The sequence below is a fragment of the Hemibagrus wyckioides genome, linkage group LG04 (assembly GCF_019097595.1).
Source record: "Hemibagrus wyckioides isolate EC202008001 linkage group LG04, SWU_Hwy_1.0, whole genome shotgun sequence".
Lineage (NCBI taxonomy): Eukaryota > Metazoa > Chordata > Actinopteri > Siluriformes > Bagridae > Hemibagrus > Hemibagrus wyckioides.
Genome location: NC_080713.1, coordinates 22,818,100 through 22,838,078, shown reverse-complemented (window position 1 = coordinate 22,838,078; position 19,979 = coordinate 22,818,100). Strand labels below are relative to the sequence as shown.

At 38.0% G+C, this 19,979-nt stretch overlaps 1 protein-coding gene across 1 annotated transcript in view; it reads right to left on the bottom strand.

Moving 5' to 3' along the window:
• The window catches only part of sema3e (sema domain, immunoglobulin domain (Ig), short basic domain, secreted, (semaphorin) 3E), a 37,275-nt gene extending 17,914 nt beyond the window's left edge, over positions 1-19,361 (bottom strand). The window contains exons 1-4 of the mRNA XM_058388213.1: positions 18,723-19,361; positions 4,300-4,460; positions 3,349-3,408; positions 3,135-3,254 (exon numbers count right to left, since the gene is read on the bottom strand). Coding sequence (XP_058244196.1) covers positions 3,135-3,254; positions 3,349-3,408; positions 4,300-4,460; positions 18,723-18,825 — 444 coding nt within the window. The 5' untranslated portion in view covers positions 18,826-19,361. The remainder of the gene's footprint in view (positions 1-3,134; positions 3,255-3,348; positions 3,409-4,299; positions 4,461-18,722) is intronic.
• Positions 19,362-19,979: the final 618 nt, after the last annotated feature.

The following is a 19,979-nucleotide window of genomic DNA, read 5'->3' as shown; positions in this document are numbered from 1 at the left end:
CCCTACAGTAAGAACATAGGCCTACTTGTGTGAGTAGAAATGCAATAAAATGTCTTGACATTATGACATTTGTATTTCAAAATGCATTCTCAATTTTATGTAGTATGCACAGTGAATAGCTTCTCTAATATCTTTACAATTAGACTCAAAGTGACCAGGATGCTGTCTTGTATACATTTGGTAGAATATGTCCAAAATACTTATGAAAAATTATGATAATTATTTTCAATTTAGCCTAGTGAGATGCGGTGGTGACTTATGTTAGCACAGTTTGGTATGGCCTAAACCAGATGGTTTTTTTTTTTTTCTTTTCTTTTCTCTTTTTGTCCTCAAAAAACCTGGAAAACTATTTTGAAAATGAAAACAGTCCTGAAGTCCATTCCTAGTTTTAATCAGTAGTTCCGGAACAAGGCAATAATTAAATGGTGTGTCTGTTATTTGTATTTGAATTCATGTCAGTTTCTAATATATTCATTCTGAATAATGGAAATAAACACAGGAAAATGTGGGATGTTGATGTGAAATGGGGATGTGAACTGGTCTGTTTAATGGAGTGCAGAAGTGGGTGATGTGTCATATTGGTGTTAAAGTGAGCAGAAGGCTGCGATGTTACTGTGTATTTTGAGGTACAAGACACAACCAGGTTAAGTTGGGCATGTGTGTGTGTGTGTGTGTGTGTGTGTGTAGATTCCATCCATTGTGAGTTTCCTTCTCACTCCGGCTCTGTTCTGTGTCCACTCTTGGATCAGTCTCACTTGTCATCACATGAACATCTGCATGTCATCACCCTGCTCACCCTCACCTTACATCGACTGTGTGTGAGTGTCAGACTGGGTTAGTGTATCAACAGTTATATTTTGTGGATCTGTGTTTATATCCATCTGTTTTGTGCATTTTGAGGGTGGAGAACATTATGCATGTGCAGTAACTCTGGTAGCTCACTGCTTCATTGCTTTTCTCTTAGCTTGAGTGGTTTACCTCTTTGCCTGCAGCTGAGTGCTGGGGTTATCAGGTGCCCTGCTCAAACCTGCCTCCTCTAATTACTCTCGCTCTGATCTCCTGCCCCTTACCACAAGCCAAAGGCAAACTTGCAACTTCTCCCTAAGGAAATGAGCATGAGAACCTCACCCGCAGCATAAAGAGCACAGGAAAGGACGTGTATAAGTATCTACTCTTTATTTTACTGGTTATGAAGAACATTTAAACGTTTTTTGCCTTTCTTTCTTTCTTTCTTTCTTTCTTACTTTGGATGTTTATTTATTTATTTATTTATTTATTTTTTTAAGTTTATGTATGAATATTATTTTAATTATGTTTTGCTGATGATGTTGTAAGTAAAGTTTGGTTTATTTGATTAACTCCTCACACTGAATACACATTATGTTATGTAAACATAGAAGTTTTAAACAAAAATAGTATGCACATGTATTGTATTACTTTTAATTTAACAAGAAAGTCAATTTTTTTTTATGTTTCAATATAAAGTTTTATTGCATTTTGATACAGTTAATGATGAATTAAATAGTTATTAGGACTGAGCCCAGACTTTAGGGTCAAACCACAGCACCAGTTCAAACTGCGGTTCTTCTAATCGTAACATATGAACATGGCATCGACTATACATGACACACAGGTTTAAAGACAATGGGAGGAGAGACACAACACAATACAATGATTGTGTAAAAGTGGTTCAGGCCAGCCAGAGGTCTCTAACATATAAAGAAAAAAAAAAAGCTTTTTACTCCTCAGCCTTTTATGTTTCTTCTAAACATTGCTTTTTTGCTTCAAATAAACCTTCATTCCCTGTGATTAGCCACTCTGTAATTTGGCTGGCATTCTCCAGAGAGGATGAGACTGTTTGTTTTTGGTTGCCTGAATGTTTAGTCATGGATTTGAACAGAGTGAGAAGGATGAAACGTCCCATCACTGAAGCCTAAACAAATTCCTTTTTTAAGTGGTCTACAGTAGAGCCCTGACTGTCAACACCATCACTTTTTTCTACATTAAGTATGAATTGAATAAGTGGCAGTCTTGGGTCTACATCTGATCAGTTTTCTCTAATTATTTATGCGAGATTCAAAATCTATATGGTGGATTTAACCGCTCTCACGACACTGTGGTTGGATAAGAAGTTTCCAGCATGTATTGTTTTATCTGGTACGAGGAATACTGCGAGTCTTATGAGTCACGGACAAATCCTCTAACAGAGGAAAACGTATCCATTCCAAGACACATGTTGGTTAATGATCAACAGAGAGGACCAAAGCATTTCACTGACCATCATGCCGCTTCTGACTACACCCATCTGCCTCAGACACGCATACAGTATAACTATTCTGAAAACAGGCTGCTTTCTTATGTGCACAAATCTTCAGTCTTAATCTATGGCTTTAATCATGTTAACACAGCCATCAGAACATGTTTTTCCATGTTTGCCTGACCAGGAATAAAGATCTTGCTGTTTGTCATCCTTATAGGAGGAAAAGTACCTGAATTCTTTATCAACTTCACTTCAGACAGTAAAAACTATTACACTTACTTAAAGTATTAAAGTGTGAAGACGATTCTCAGAAGACATCTTCCTCAAATCACACACTTATTTTAGTTACTGATGGTAAATTAGTGCTTCTTTTACCAAAGAACCAAATACCTTCGGAAAATATAGGCTAGGGTTAACTCTAACTCCCTACAGCTTTATTCCCAGTCTCTCAAATGTTAGCTAGTAATGCTAATAACACAAATGCTAATAGTTAGCTGTCACAGTACAAATAGCTATGAGAAATAAAAAAGGGTATAAGGTCTCGTATTTGCCTTCACATCTGTTAAGGTTTAGAGTTTTTAAGAAAAGTCATCTTATGACTTAATACATAAATAATTATTAAGAAACGTGTAATGTAATGTAGTGTTTGGAAATGTAGTGACTAGAAGAAAGAAGAGATTCTTCTCTTCTGTATTGAGCAGAATTCAAATGTTTTAGGTGAAAGAAGAAGAAAACAGACATAGGTACGGTACATGTACTTCTGTCCAGAATAGAAATAAAGGAATTATGTGAGGGATTTTTGCTTGTGTCGCATTTATAGAACATTTGAGTGTTGAAACAATGATATGGAAGCTGTTGAGAGAAGCTGCCCTACCTCTGCTCCATGGCTGACTCTGATATAGGCACACATCGGGCTGAAGGCTCCAGTGCCGCATGCCAGCAGATGAGTGCTGTTATATGGCTGGATAAGCTTGACGTAGTTAGCACACTCCGGCTGGGGAAAAAGGCAGGATGACATACTTTACAACATGTCACCTTAAAGCAAGAGAAAATCTATTCTTTTTTTTACACAGTCGCCGACAATGTACCTTCTCCCTGCCCTGCATGAGACAGTCCTCCACCTGCTCCTCAGAGCTAGCCCAGTGAATCTAAGACAGACACAGACAGAGACAGTGAACAAGGTCACTAAAGAACATGGAACATTTCTCCTAAACGATTACGTCATGAACAGCAGTGCTCATTGTAAAATGTGCTTCTAGACAGCGTTGTTTCCAAACTCCCGTTCCTTATTGAATTAAATCAAATTAAACACAGAAACTTAGCTGGCTAGATTTCAAGGCCCTGAGGTTAAGGGCAGGTCCACACAGTAGCACTGTCTGTGTTCTTCTGACCAAAACTAAACAACCACCCTTTAAACCATGGAAACTGACTACCTTTTAGAGGAAAACTTTCTAATTAACCTTTGTATGTTTACATCTGAGCTGAAAGCACCATTTTAGACCCTTTCTGTGTGCACTGCCACCCTGTTTTCCTGTTACTTCATGAATAAAAATATTAGGCCAGTTAACTATGTATTGCTGAAAAGAAAAAGAGGGAAAAAAGGAAACAACAACAACAACAACAAAAGCATTTCTTTAATGCAGTATGTAATATTTTGTAGTATTTAATCCCTAGTAATGTAGTAATGTATATGTCATTATAAAGATTATCTGGCTTGGGTTGGGTTATGAATATTGTTATTAAATGTATAAATATATATATTTGCTGTATAACACATACATTTACATTTTTTTCATTGATAAAGCACTTTGCTGATATAAAAGAAAAATGCCTGTTGTACTGCTGTTAAGTAACTATGCTGTTATTAGCTACCTAGCTAGCATTTATTGTTTTAGATTTATTATTATCATTGATTATATGGTTCACAGAACCACTTTGAACTCCACTGTTTTCATAGTGCATGAATGTGTATCAAAGATATGAAAGTCTGAAGTTTGCATCAGACTTTCACACACAAAAACACACACACACACACCTACCTCTCTATGAGGCTCACTGACTCTGTCCAGGTTAAGAGAGTACAGTGTGTTTTTCCCTCCAATAATCAGCCTCTCCCGAGTCTCATCCAGCAGCATGCTGTAGTGCTGCAGACTCCCTTCTGTTGCCTGGAACACCCATGTCCTGTTCAACTCCCACAGCTCTGCACACAGACACACAGAACGAACACCGTAAGTGTCATAATTGAGGAATGAACTGAATGATTTTTATGAGAATACCATATGCTGGAGAATGTGAGAGACATGACAGTGTTGTAAGAGTCAGGAGTATTCTTGTCTACTCCAGCGCACATAATATCTCCTGTGGCAAGCTCAGTGTGAGAGCCCATACAGCTGAAGAAGCAGAAGGATTAGTCATGCCATAATTAAACGCACAGCTAAACACAGTGCTTCTCAGAGGAGCATCTCTGTGTGAGAGAGATGGAAAGGACTGATAAACAAGGTGTAATGGTGTCAACAACTTATGGCATTTTGGCTGTGTATGTGTGTGTGTGTGTCTGTGTGTGTCTGTGTGTGTACATGTGCACCTGGGTCCCTGCCAAGCTGTAATTTAAAGCAGTCCAGATAAGGTGGGTGTGTGTGTGTGTATGTGTGTGTGTGTTTGTTGGCCAAGTGGTCATACACTCCTATGAAAATAGGAGTTCCTAAGAAATCTGTAGCTGATCAACTGATTTAGTGTCAAAAATACCAGGCTAATACCTTACTGGGCAACACACACATACACACACACAAAGAGGCATAGTCAGAAGCTGCTCCCTGCTGAGCTGCTTGTTTCAAAGGCTCACCAGTTGCTTTAGTTGACAGATCAAATATAACAGGAGGACAGGTCAAGAGGAAACAAGATAAGAAAAGAAATAAGCTAGATACACAATTTGGCCAAAGGTTTGTGGACAGCTGACCACCAAAGCGAGGTCTTTGAATACACGATTTGCCAAGATTGGAGTGGAAAACCTTGAGAGTCCTGCACAGAACACCACTGAAGGTCTCTGGGATGAATTCAAAGCACTGACTTCACCCCAGGCCTCCACACCCAACATCAGTGACTGACCTCACTAATGTCCTTGTGGCTGAATGAACACAAATCCCACAAAATCTAGTGAAAAGCCTTTCCAGACGAGTGACTTATTATAACAGTAATTGAGGCCTAAATCTGGAATGAGAAGATCAACAAACACATATGGATGTGGGGGTCAGGTGTCCAAATGCTTTTGTGTATATATTGAAGATAGATTAATGGATTTCAACAGTGTTGGTTCCTTTTAGAAAGTCTTAAACAGAAACTTCTCTTTCTCATCACAGTCCTTAACACTATCCATGTGATGTGTGCATGTTCATGGTAATTGTCCTGGATTGTATTTTGGCTGCAAGCTGTTCAAAATTACAGTCACCCCACTGTTTTAAGCCTTAACCTCTAAACCATCTCCACCCGTGCCCCGCAGCAGGAGATCTCTCTATTGACCGAAGACGGAAAAGAGGGCCGTGAAATTGAGGCTAATAGTGTCACATACCTTAAGGTGAAAGTTACGGCACAGCCAGCTAATACATGTGAGAAAAAATAAAATGAACAACTGTGATAATTGCTTTTCATTTTTTCAAACCAGTCCACATGTTCCACTCTGACTCAAGTGTCCTGTTGATGCTTATTTGATTTGCCTTTTGGTTTATGTAAGACGAGGACATAATATATAGGACACAACCCAGGGGGACCATCGTCTGTTTAATTTCATTACGAGCCTCTTACTCATCTATTTTTTTGACCTCATCCTTGCGGCTTCAAAAACAACAGCGTACAGTAATTTAAGCCAGATAAATTAGAGAGACTCTAACTCTAGGCTGTGCATCATATGCATTAAAAGGGTCATCCACCTCAACATGACCTGCTGTGCTCCATTCATCAGCTCTAGTCTTGATGAAGAGGCATGCGGCTCATTACTGTTTATGAAGGGGAAGTACAGCTTGAACAAACAGCATGTTACAAATGTCCCACCGCAAGCCAAAAGCAAACCTCAAACTCCCCCTAAGGCAGTGAGTGTTTGAAACTTGCCATAATAGAAACTGACGGAGAGCTTCAGGCCTAGGCAAGGGTCACACCATTCAGGTCTTAAGGGGAGTGGTAGAGCAAGAGAGACTCCGAAAAGAAATCCAACACCCTTTATTAAAATCCACATCAAGGCTACAGTGCTCTGGGTGATCAGACTTTTTTTTTTTTTTTTTTTTGCTTATTTCCAAATAAGCATTGATCTTAAATAAACTCTTGTTCATTAATAATATGACTTATCTTGTCAGTCATACTTATGCTAACAATGATCAGAAATATACTATATTCTGTATTAATTTATTACTAACGTTCCTATTTCCTCTGCATTGAGCTGATTTTAGTAAAGTAATTCTATGGCAGTCAATCCAATGAAAAACTTGTTGTGTGTATTGTAAAACAATGTCATAAAAAAAGTTAATAGTTAGAATGGTCTAACTGGACCAGGAACACTGGAACAGGGGATATTACAACACTTATGTCCTAATGTTTCTCTAATTCATGTCACACCGTTAACGTTTTCATTTTCTCACCCTTGCACTTTTTATATATATATTTATCAATATCAGACATAAAATATGCATCTATTCAGGAAAAAACAGTCTATATATCCCATAGGAAGTAAATATAAGGGAAAAAAGAAATATATTTGATTGTTTACTAACTAGTTTTACTAAGTAATTAGTAAAAAATTAGTATTTTTTTTATTTAATTAGATTTCATTAGACTCCATTTACTTTATACACCTTTTTTTTTGTTATAAACATTAGACTGAAGCATGACTTTATTCAAGAATATATATTGCACATGTCATTGAGGAAATAAATGAAAAAAAAATAAGCCTGGGTAGTAGTTTAATACAGGAAATTATATGTAATGGAATATAGATTGAAAGGGAAATGAATCAGTCCTTCATTTAAATCCTTATCCACATGTGCTACCCAGGCCTGTCTGTCTGTCTGTATGTCTGTTCCTCCCTCCCTCCCTGCCCCCCTCTCTCTCTCTCTCTCTCTCTCTCTCTCTGCGTGTGTGTGTGTGTGTATTCCCCTCACTCATGGGGCTATCAGCTATCACTGATAGGGAAATGCTTTCATCCCACAGAGAAAAAGAACTTCTCTCTTTTATCTGTCACTTTGAGTTTATTTTAATCTTCCCATCTAACAGGAAGCTCCATACAGTAAATCTTGCATTACGTGACCTTTTTGCCTGGCTATTTCATCTCATATGATGTGGTCTGAAGGCCCATAAAGCAAAATCCAGCAGTAAAGATGAATTTAAGTTGGATAAAGGGAATTCGCTACGCTTAATCAAAAGATGGATGGGGAAATGGAGGTTATTTGGGAACCCAGGTGGCGGTTAGTAGAGCACAGATTCTTTATACGACCATACTGACTTTGTTAACCCACTAACCTCAGTAATTATCACAAAGCTGATGCTCTATTTGGAAACCTGACCTCTGCATTCACCTTCACAGACTGAATGTCTGGACTGCTCAATTGGCTAGAATAACTATCCCGCCTTGCTATTGATAAGGGAAGGTAAAATGCTTAAGACCACTGATCAGATTTGTTGTAAAAGTCTCAGAAATCAATACCCATATTCATTTTCTCTGGCACCGTAAAGGACACTGCCCTCTTTTGTAATGAAATCCTAAGAGATTGAAGATGCCTGTGCAATAAACCCTTTCAGTTCTGTTCCTGTGAAAGGAAGGGATGTTGATTACTGTACAATTCAATAACAGCAGCTCTGAAGGTAGTTCTAGCTGCACTTGCTCTAATACACTATATTTACAGCTAATCACAGACTTGTATTGCAGACTCTGCGCATAATCTAAACCTAGAATTAAATGGATTAAAACATGCTAACAAAGTATGACTGTATAATTGCTGATATGGTAAGGTTTTCAGTGAGGACATATTTATTTAACCTTTATGGAAGGACTCTGCACAGCGCTTTGTCAGAAGTAAAGCTGTAACATCAGGTTTTCTGCCATGGCAAAGATTTGAAAGTCTTGTCCTATTCATAAGAGAGAAAAACTAGAAGCTGGTGAGACGATGACTATGTAACTAAGTACAGATAAATTGTATGATATTCTTTCTTTAAAAAAAAATTAAGTTGTAATGGTATAAGAGCAATAAAACACTTCATTAATTCACTTATATATAATATAATCAAATATACAGTCAAAATCACATTTGGAGAGGTAAGAGCCCTCCTCTCCACATTACCTCACCTACTGTGATTATTTTTTCTATAACAACTCATCCCATCATGTTTTATTCCTTTCCTAATTAGCAATCATTGTTGCTTAACCAGTTGTATAATCATGTATTCTAACAAATAATCCCCTTACATATGATAAAACACACACACACACACACACTCACACACACACACACACACGAAACCCTGTTTACTGTGAGCCGAAATTGGTTTTGTTGTTGATAAACAGCGTGACCTGAATTTTGAACATTAACTTCTGGCTTTACCTCATTAATATTTATGCATTCACTTCAGGAAAGAGAAGGACACTCTACAAACATTTGGTGCGCAGACACACACCTGAAATCTTTTCCCTGTAATCAAACTGAACAGCATGATAAACAGTCACTGAGTCTATGTCTCTGCAGGGTTTAGGAGGTGAAGGCTCTTTGCTCTGATCAGAAACCCAGAGGAGTTTATTTCCTGTGGGCCTGAATAGCAGGGGGATCTCTGTGCTCTGCAGTCCAGATGGCCCTGTAGAGATGATACCTTTGGGGCGCTCCAGAACACCAGCAGACCCTTCACTGCCTTGTGTATGGCTGGTATTATTCCCAGTAACTGGTGTTATTTGTACTGTGTGTCTGTGCCAAATTAGGTCTGTCATGACTCCCTATCCAGAGGAAATTAACCAGCCAAGCCTCTCTTCCTCTTAGCAATTACTTCTACATGAGGACAAGACAATTATTTAGCTACAGTAACACACAAGTCAGTGGAATTGCCCCACAAAAGCTAGAATTACAAACATATGTGTGGTAATATTTCAGTCTATAAAAAAGTCACTTTTGGTCACAGCTTTACAATTTTCAGAGCTCTGCCCACTATATGCTTATCAAGCACTCGCTCTCAAGCTATTATCTGGTGAACAGAATTATAGGGGGAATATTCAAGGACGCTAGTCAGATTTGTAGACTTAAGTAACCTTAGAACACAGCCGTCAGTGTTGCAGTGTTCCAGTCGAATCACAATCCACCGCATCTGTGGCTTATGTAAGATTACCACAGACTTTACCATAGAATTTCCTGTACTGTGGAAAATCAGGAATTTCTTGATGTTTAGGATGAAAGCCTAAGGGCACTTGAAGTCTGTCAGTACACAATGTGAAGAAGTGGTTGAATGTTTATAAGGTGGAATATGTTATTATATAACGCTAATTGAAAACTGTTGCATTCGGCAAAAAATATAACTTTAAACATAAGACAGACATCACTGAAAGTCTTACCAGGTCAGTTCTTAAGGAATTTTAACCCAATTTCTTCTGGATTCTGCAGGCAAATACATTTGACAGATTTTGTTGGAAATGGACATTTACTTTAGACCTTCTTTAGACATTTCTTTTTTTAATAAATGACACTTTTTATCCATTTATAGTCATGTTTAATGTTGTGGATCATCTGTGAGACAAGTAAACTACTGTTATCATGTTTGTTATAGCAGCTACAAACATTATTTTTTTCTCACCAGTTTGTTAATAACATTAATAAGAGAAAAAAAGAACATAATGTGTTATATCCCTGAGAAACTGGATGACTTTCCCATAATGCAAAACATACTAGAGACTTTCTTCCATAAATGTTAAATAAACTTCTTACAGAAATCCTCACCATTTAAATTTTCCCTTACATTTAACCCTTATTATACCTGAGACATCTGATGGACAAACTAAATATTAATCAAATACTATATATGTTCTAACTATAAAATCTTTATCTCATTTTCTCTAGAAGAAGCTTGAACCATCTTGGAGAATACCTGGTTTAATCTGCTTTCGCTACCATCATGGAACAGAGTTCAGATCCAGCACCGCATTGCATGTGAGCTGTTTTGTCTTTGTATAGTAGACGTGTCTGATCGAGAGTGAGATTAAAGCATTTACTGCCTCTTTAAACACTGCTGTGACACAGATAGAGAGAGGAGAGACTCCACATGCTGATATCACACTGTAACGAGGAGATATCTAAGTAGAGAAGATGACATTGAGATTAAAGTATATGATGTCACATGTACGGTTCAGGAGGTGATGCTGTGAATGTACAACTGTCTGGGCTAACAGATTACATACTAATTAAATACTAACCCTAACCCTAGATCCTCTTCTGTCTTTAAATATGGGTGTGTGTTTTATCCCATTGATATGACCTTATTAAACCATAATATTTTTTATTGTTGAGCTATTAACAGATATTAGCTTTTAGCCTTCCCATCTAATATCAGTACTGATTTGCATGGATAATAATAAACATTTACTAAATATACTACCACCCACTGCATCCTCACTCCATCACCCTGTGGATTTCTTTGTTCAGTTTATTCAGGAACAGAACATTTCGACCTTTCACCCTGCTCACCTATTCTGGCTCGTTGTCCCTGCTAATGCCGATGGACCTCCAGGCAGATATTCCACCTTTACACACCATCAGAAGTAAAAATAACACTCAGCTGCTGTTTCCCAATGGCTACAAGATAAACCCTGATTCCCTGCTGCTCTGATACAGCGCTAACTGAAGTGAGTGACAGATGTACAAACACACACTGCCTGTGCACTTCCTTCAGAAACAAGAGGCATGCATCAGTCATAAGCTTAGCCTTAGAACTCCAGGGATACATGCTGAGCATTTATGGAAGACAAAATGTCATGTCGAATGTTTCTAAAAATGAGAAGTCTGTTTGAATTAATTTGCACATTTGGTTCACATCCAATTTGTACATTTTGTAACCTTAATAGAAATGATTGGAGATAACAATTAGCCTAGAGTAACTATACCACATAAATCAATAGCAATTCTCTTGAAAGTGAAATCTTGCAAAGTCACAATGTAGTCACGGAATGATAGATGGGAAACAGGGAAATCATTTTTTTTCTTCTTAATATTAAACATAATAGTTTCAGTATGTCTGCAGAGTGTCTAGGGTTGAACTGATTTTTTTTTTTTTTTAATTTAATTTTATTTTATTTTCATTTTTTTTTTTTACATTTTCAACCATGGTTTAGAGTAAATAAATAAATAAATAAATAAATAAATAAATAAATAAATAAATAAATAAAAATTGTATGTTACAAATTCTGTCGAAGACCTTGCCACGTGTGACATCTTTCAAAGATCTCAAAAATGCCTCTCACATTAAAACCTGTGATTATATGATCGAAGGAACATTTCCACTTAAAATCATACACACTGCCTATACACGTGTACGACGGAATGCTTTGAAGATTTACTGCTGGAATTTCCCACTTTTTAATTCCCTGTTATTTTCTCCACCTGGACTAGAAACGTTCCCTGTCAGCTCTCAGGAAGCTTAAAGGAAATTGGTCTTGGACGCACCGAAGTCTACTCCAATCACACTTCAAATGAAAAAAGAAAGACAGAAAAGGAGGGAAGAGTGTACATGGGATGGCAAGGGAAAGCTTTAAATTAAAATGAGTTATTGATTTCAGAACACTAAAAGCGTATTGTAAATCTTTGCGTGTTGTAAAGAGAATTGCCAGTCAGTGAGAGTAACCTGGTGATTGATGCTATGCTTCAATTCATCTGAGGTCATAAAGATGATTGGTTTTTGCTTAAACGCCATCCCAGGGGAAATGCCACTAAAACACTAAGAACAGTGAACATGGTTCATTGAAGAGATAATTTTGAATATATTTAAGTCGGAACGTTTACTTGACCTATATACTTTTTTAATTACATTTAACTTTAATTCATTTATTTTTAATTACTGTTGCAAAGTACATAAATAATAATGCATTTAACCCCAGAAGACTTTCTGACAATTTAATAGACAAATAGACAGTATGTTCGAATATTAAATGATGAATTTTCAAGATCCAGTCCAAGTCTATAGTTCAGGCACCAAATGCTTAGTCAGCAGCAGCAGCAGTGTCTGAGACAGTGGCACAGAAGGAGAATCCCAGGCTCAATATATAAAAAGTTAATATTTATATGCAAATTATGAGTGCATGTCTCAGCATTTCATGACATAGTGTCCAACCTATTTACACTAGCCAGCCAGATCTTGTGATGTTTTACAGTATGAAGGAGTGCATTAACTTAAGATGTCAGTCATGTTAAATATAATCAGTAATAAGTACTGATATAGCCAGTAGGTGACCTCCAGAATAAAACCATCTTCATTAAATAGCTAACTACCTAGCTAGAATCATGTATAAATTAACTTGAAAAAGCTAGCTAGCTAGTTATTGAACGTTGTAAGCTACAGAAGCAGCATATTAGTTGTGGATTAGTTGTGTCAAATTTGAAAAAATGTCATATCTGAATTAATTATACAAGTAGATTTAAGTAATCTTCTTGATCTCTACATTTATTAATAATGTAGCTGTACTTTTACACAAGTCTGAGTTTTCTACTCTATCTAACACTGCTAGTGAGACAGCAGGAGACCTGAAGAGAAACATGGACCCTTAAAATTGTGCATTCAAGTGGTCTGAATGAACGTCTTTTCTGAAAAGAAAAGAAAAAACAGCCTGAATATGCCCTATCACTCTGGCTTGCTGTGGGAGAACTGACAGATGAAAGTTTCATCAGTGTCAAAGACAATTACTCTGTTTTCATTACAGCCTTTTGTGAAGTGTTTGAATGAGGTGTCACAACCCAAAATGAATGCCACATGAACAAGGGTGGACATAATGTGTGGGCTGACAGGACGATGGGAAACTGAAGGACAGGAAAGCTTTGGCTAGACCGGGAGGAGCAGATCTGAGACCTAATGAGAAAGAGAAGAAGTGATGGGATGACCTTCATGCACCTGACTGAGAGTTCACTGGTTGAGTTTATAAGAGAAGAGCCACAGTAGAGACATCTAATTCAGGACACACATTTGCTTCAGGCAGAAAGTCGTCCTTGCATCAATATGTACAGCTTCACTGTCTGCTCTGCTGATGGCACTGCCAGTGATGTTTATAGCAAACTCTTAATCTCTATCTCCCTTTCTCTCAATATCTCTCACTCCTTTTTTCTCGCCATGAAGTTGTCTCCATGACGACCGCTTAGCTCCTATGTTTGAAAGGAAGTGATGGGTTTATTGGGTAAATAGACCTCTTTTAGCACTGAGGAGACATGCCAAGAAAAGAAGAGGGGGTGGTGTGATAGCAGAGACAGAAACAGAGAGATCTGCTGGATGTGTCCTTGCGCCGTTGAAAGTGTACGAGGTCAGAGCTACAGCCTCAGAACTCAGCAGTATCCGAAGTACTTTAATTAATTACCTACAGCAGTGGCAGGAAGCAAAATAGATTTATTGTCACAGCAGAGATCCTCCTCTTTTCATTTAACATCCAAGATGGGAAATTAGGATTCCCAAACATCACATCAACTGTTTTATTAATTACACCACAATTACAGCCAACTTTCATAGTTAATAGACAAAATGATTTATAATCTAAAATGATACACAGTCGAACGTAGTAAAAATGCATTTGTGATACGCGATATGCATTTCTGCTCAGCACATTTGTAAAGAGTGACTATTTGAGTTTTCTTAGACTTCTTGTCTGTTCAAACAAGTCTGGCCAATTTCCTCTGACCTCTCTAATCAACAAGGACATTTTGTACCGCTCTTTGTAAACTCTAAAGACGGTTGTGTATGAAAATCTCACGAGATCAGTAGTTCCTGAAATACCGGTACTGAAAACACAATGCATGTACAGCATCCTTAGTAACTGCTTGGTCAGGTATGTGGTGGTTTAAAATGTGTTTATACAGTATATTGTGAAATAGAACCAGCTGAATTAGTTAGAAAATATTCTGGGACCAACAGTTAAATGCATGAGATTAAAAAACAGTCCTCTGCACATCTCTAGTTGTGGACCAGCTATGAATGTGAGTGATGTAGCTGAGGTTGAGTAACTGTCAGAGCTAAAAACAAACCAAAATAGCTTGTCTTGTTTAGGCCATGCTTATTTGGGGTTTAAATCAGAACACAGTTAGGGACATTTGGATAATGGCATTGCCTTTCACCACATATATCACAGGTAAAAACAAATAGCCTTTGTTAAAATAAGATTCCTCAATCTGCTGCCTTTTAAGTAAATGACTGAGCAAAATCATTTGAAGCCATCAGGAGTATAGATACGCTTTTATTTGACTTAAAGCTTGGTTTAAAATTACACTGCAGACAGGGGTGGAGCGCTAGCAATTATGGTTTCAACCTACATGCAACCTGAGCTGACTTTTGGGTTGTTAGAATATCAGTTTAAAGCTATCAGGTTTAAAACAAAGCACAGACCTTAATGCTACCAGCTACCATCTGCACCACTGCCAAAAGTTCTGTAAAATAACACCAAGGGTACTAGTACGTTGGCAGCATGTGGTATAACGCCGCAATGCAATCTTTCAGTTTAGCACACTGTTAATGATGATAAGCCAGTTAAAGCTGAGGCTTTATACAAACACATTTTCTTCTATGCAAAATCAAATGCCCACTATAAAAGTGGGTATTGTTAAATGGTGGTTCATAACATTGTTACTGGCACAGCCAACAGTTTCTACATGTTAGAAACTGGTTCCTCTTAAGTAGCTTAAACATATACTGAAAGCTCTGGAGAGCTTTTGGGCTGCTCAGTGTTTAAATTTTGTGAAAAGTAAATGTTCAACGACGCCGTGGTACATCCAGAGACATTTATTTATACAAGGTAATGCAAGAAACTCGAACTCTGTCATAACATCGTGACATCACTTAAAACAGAGTCCCACTCTGCACAACCAGGTGGAAGTGTTTTGAAATAATGTTTGGAAAAGATTTAAACTAATTTTCATTTGGGGATAAATGTACTGCGCTTGGAGATTTAAAAGCCACCCTGAATCTACCCTCCCATCAGTGTGGTGGAAGAAAGCATGATCGAGACGAATTCAGTATTCCGAAAGGAATCCAGCCTCATGATATAATTCTCTACAAAATACCAGAGTACGCATGCAAGCTGACTGTCGGTCCAGGAATGTAGCATTGACGTGCTTTGAAGGATTTGGGCCAAGCGATTTTCATGCCTCCAAATTGGATGGTTTGTCTTTCTAATCTTTGAAGAACCATGTGTTAACCTAAAACACTGTAGAGCTTGCACAACTCCTGTGGTTATATCCAACCTCAGAGTTATGTTTGTATGAGTTTAAACTGAAAATGTTTACCGCTGAGTTTCTAATGTGGCGTTCCACCCAGGCAACTCCACCCAAACACTTAAAACCTTTCTAATCATAGATACTTGAAATTAAGATGTTGAAATTCTGCAACAATTGATCAACACATAGCGCTTGATTATGCCTGTTTTTACTCTCATACCACACTGATTACTGAAATATTTGCACAAAATAGCACAAGCAAGAGTGATTTTATTCTGTTTTATACAAATAATGACCTATTATGACCATTAACCCAATATTTGAACTTAACCTTAACATGTAACAGCCATTCATTTGTTTACGTGAACGAATTATTTGATGAATTTGCAATTTTGTCCTTATAAACAAGATTGCTATTTCTTCTGTTTTCCTTAAAAGATTCCACAGAGAGTCGTAGCTAGCCTACCATATGTTCATGCGTTGATCTAATCTAGGGTGATTGAGCAATGAATTCCTTCCATTAAGACATTTGATTGTTGAGAGATTTGTCCAATCCAAGGTTATTAGAAGTTAGATGTTTTCAAACATTTGTTATTTCTTTCTTGGCCAAAGAATTTAAAAAAGAGATTATGTCTGAGATTATTCTGATGAAACCAAATTGCCTAACTTATCCTCAACATATTAAAACGTAATTTTGTATCTCAACACAACACCCTATAAGGCTTATCCAGGATTATTGTCCTAGGATCTAATTGCAATTGCAATAAAAAATAATTGGAATTGACAGGCATAATATCTGTGAGATGGTGATACAGCAACCTGTACCATGAAAGGTGCTATCCAATTACGTTTAACATAAAAACAGCAATCAGATGGTAAACGGAACTGCAATCAAAGATCAGTCGTGAAGGAAGTTGTAAAACAGAAAATCAGCGCTAAAAAAATAGAGACGCTGTACGAACGTCTAATTAATCTAAATTAGGCCCAAAGGCATGTTGCCACAGTTTCTTGTCAGGTCTCTTACAGCAAACATTTAAATTTGCACTCTGCAGCTGCTGACAGATTACAGCAAAGCTGACTGAAATTACCTCCCTGTTTTCAATCAGACTATAATTTAAGACATATTAATATCTCAAGGGTGAAACCCATGAAATCTAACCACACGGCTTCCTCCTGTAAGTGTCTCCAAGGTCTGTGAATCCCTTAGCACATGCCACAGGATTTTGGCTGCTCACACTGGCAACAGATTGACAACCTCTTTAAAAGCCAAATGTTTTTCATTCTGTAATGATAGGATGCTCGCTGAACACACTTCCCTGCTTTGGCAAAGCGCGATTTATCAGTTCAGGCATGCAGAGAGCAGAGCGATGGAACGGGTGAGAAATGGAGTGTGAAGTAAACAGTAAAAGATAGACTGTTTTGCATAGAGAGAAAGAGAGTGTTGCTGTCAGCGGCTGATAAAAGGGAGTCAAATGGAGGTAAGAGAACAGTATCGTCAGAACAGGCAAAAAAAACCATTCTTCTGAGCATGTCAGTCACCTAGCTATGACTCATAGGTATTTAATTCTACTGCTTTATCATGGTATCATCCACCATATTGTAAGAAGAACATCCAGCTTCCAATTTCCAGTGCATAAATGGTTGAAGTGCAAAAAAAAAACAACCAAAAGATTTAATAAGTATCTCCAGTCCACACATCATCTTCTCAAACATGATAATTTTTGCACTGTGGATTTTTATACAGCATTCTTTCCACAGCTATCCGATCAGAGTGTGGGAGTTACACACACATAGAGGATTCCCTAATGGTAGACTATGAAGCTATCTACAAAGAGTGCCCTCATCTTATACTATAAACACCAAAGATAGACACCAGCATAACAAAGCAAGGGGCTGACGCTCTGTCAGTGAACCTCTAGAGTTTAAAGAAAGCCACATTGTAGAAACTCAACCACCATGCTATAGAGCGAAAACAACAATAAAGGACAACACTTGATATTTTTAAGTCAAAGAAGTTATGTATAAAGGATTCACTCTGGAATGAGAAATATGCAGAACGGAAGAGAGCATCGTTTATAAAAATGAGCATCTGGAGTGAAATTGATGCTATAGTATGTGCTGATTTCAGGACAAACTATGCAAAATCCTAGGACATATATAAATGAAAAATATTCACTTTTTTTTCTCATCTTGCTTATTTAAGATTCAAGATTGCACTGAAGAAATCTGATATAAGGGTTGGGCATACTGTATATTCCAACATCCATGTACGTACAGTATATGCAGTAAATGTACATACAATTTATAAAGAAATTGGTTGTGTGAATATCAATTATTTAATTGACTTGCACATAATGGCTGTTGGATACTTAAGGCATGTAATAAAAACTTCTCACAAACTGCATGGTGAAAAATTAATTAAAGTTAATCAATAAATTCATTAATAATAGTGAACACACTATTAAATTCAAAATGAATTAGCGATTTTTTTTGTTACAAGGGTCGATTTCTAATTAGTGCCTATATATCTCATATCACTGTCATGCCAAAATACACCATGCAGTAGAGCACCATACATTCCAGTGAAAATAATAAGGTATAAACCAATGCAACAAAGCACAAAGGCATTTGAAACATTACTCAAGTGATAAGTAATGACATACAAGAAATCTGGAAGGCCATAAACCATTACTGTCTAATTTATAATTTGCATCCTTTTAATTAATGTAGCTCATTCTTTTCTGAAGCGTAGTTCACTCTCGATCTAATGAATCTAATGAGGCATTATCTGAGAAATGTGGAATGACAGGATGTTAGAAAAGCCTTGTAAATTATGCATCCTGTTAATCTGTTCAGCCTACGTAAAGAAGAGTGGAAGCCATGCATTAAAACCCACTCACTCGTATCATTAGACCCCCTCAAGCAGGGACACACTCAGATGGGATTATACCCTAATCCAAATTAGCGTTTAGAGTTAATGTAGGTTAATGTTTATTAAATAAAAATATAACGTTTTATTATACACCTGTTGCCTCCTTATCCCTTACCTTTATGGGACAGCCGTAATCTGGGATAGTTCTTCAATCCGTGTACAGAAGACTCTCTCCACAGTGCCACACAAAGTACAAGGGTCCAGATCCATGCCGCCATCCTGACACTCACACACTGTATACACAATCCTGTTGAAACGTCCCTCAGTGCCTACCATCCAGGACAAGGAGCATCCATCATCCAGAGCAGAGATGACAGCCCCGGTTCAGGCTTGCATGCAGTCACTGTTTCATCAGTCATTAATCCTTGGGTGTGGAGGTATCTGTGTTATGTCCGTAGTATTCAGGGGTGTTTTGTATGTGCAAAGCTTTCTGTATGTGTTTCCAGGGCGCAGCCGGTGTTCTTCTATAGAAAGCGCAGTGCTGTGACTCAACGCTGGCTGCCTGCCCTGTCAGTCTCCACCACAGCAGGCGCATTCCACAACCTCAAACGTGCTGGGTGTGGGTGTGCACGCATGAGTGTGTGTCAGTCAAGGTCTGTGCTGATTTTGGAGCGCTCGAGGTGTACTGCTCACTTGTCTTACTAAGGAGAAGAAGGCTTGTCTTTTGCCTCCACCTTCTCTCTCTCTTTCTCTCTCCTCCTCCTCCGCAGCTCTGTATCTCTTCCAGCTCAGTGAAATACTGCCTCTCCACGTGCCACTCGGTGATCCTCCCCTACTGACTGCTCCACTCCCCTGCTGCTAACATGGACTCCAGCCAAGCCCTCTCTCTCTTTCTCTTCTCCTTCCCTCCTCCCCCTTCCTCTCTCTGTCTCTCTGTTCAGTCATTTTCTCTAAGCTGCTGTTTTTTTTTCTCCTCCTCACCCATACTTCATGTGTCACCTGTTCCTCATATATGGTATTTTCTTTGCTTTACTTTCTTTTTGTCTGTTGTACATTGCTAATACGTCTCCACATTTTCCATCCCTGTCTCCATGTCTAGAAAGTCAAACGTTGCCACCCAGTTTGCTGGTATTTTGTGTAACAATACAGAGAAAGGAACCCTGTCATCTTCTTCTGGCAATAAAAATCATCTTTAATGCCATAGCCCTAGCCTGAACCTGAATCCCACTGTGGAACTGTTAAAATTGCTCTTTCGCTTGATGCCCCATCAAGGCACTAACACTTAAAAGTAATGTGTTGCAGCTCGAGGGCCAATCATTCCCAAACAAACTTTCAGCACTGTAGGGTTTCTGTTCCCTGGTGAATTGAGGTCACATAAAGAGTCATCTCTTCCATCTGGTACTGTGCTTGTTGTTATGCTGCTCAATGCCAT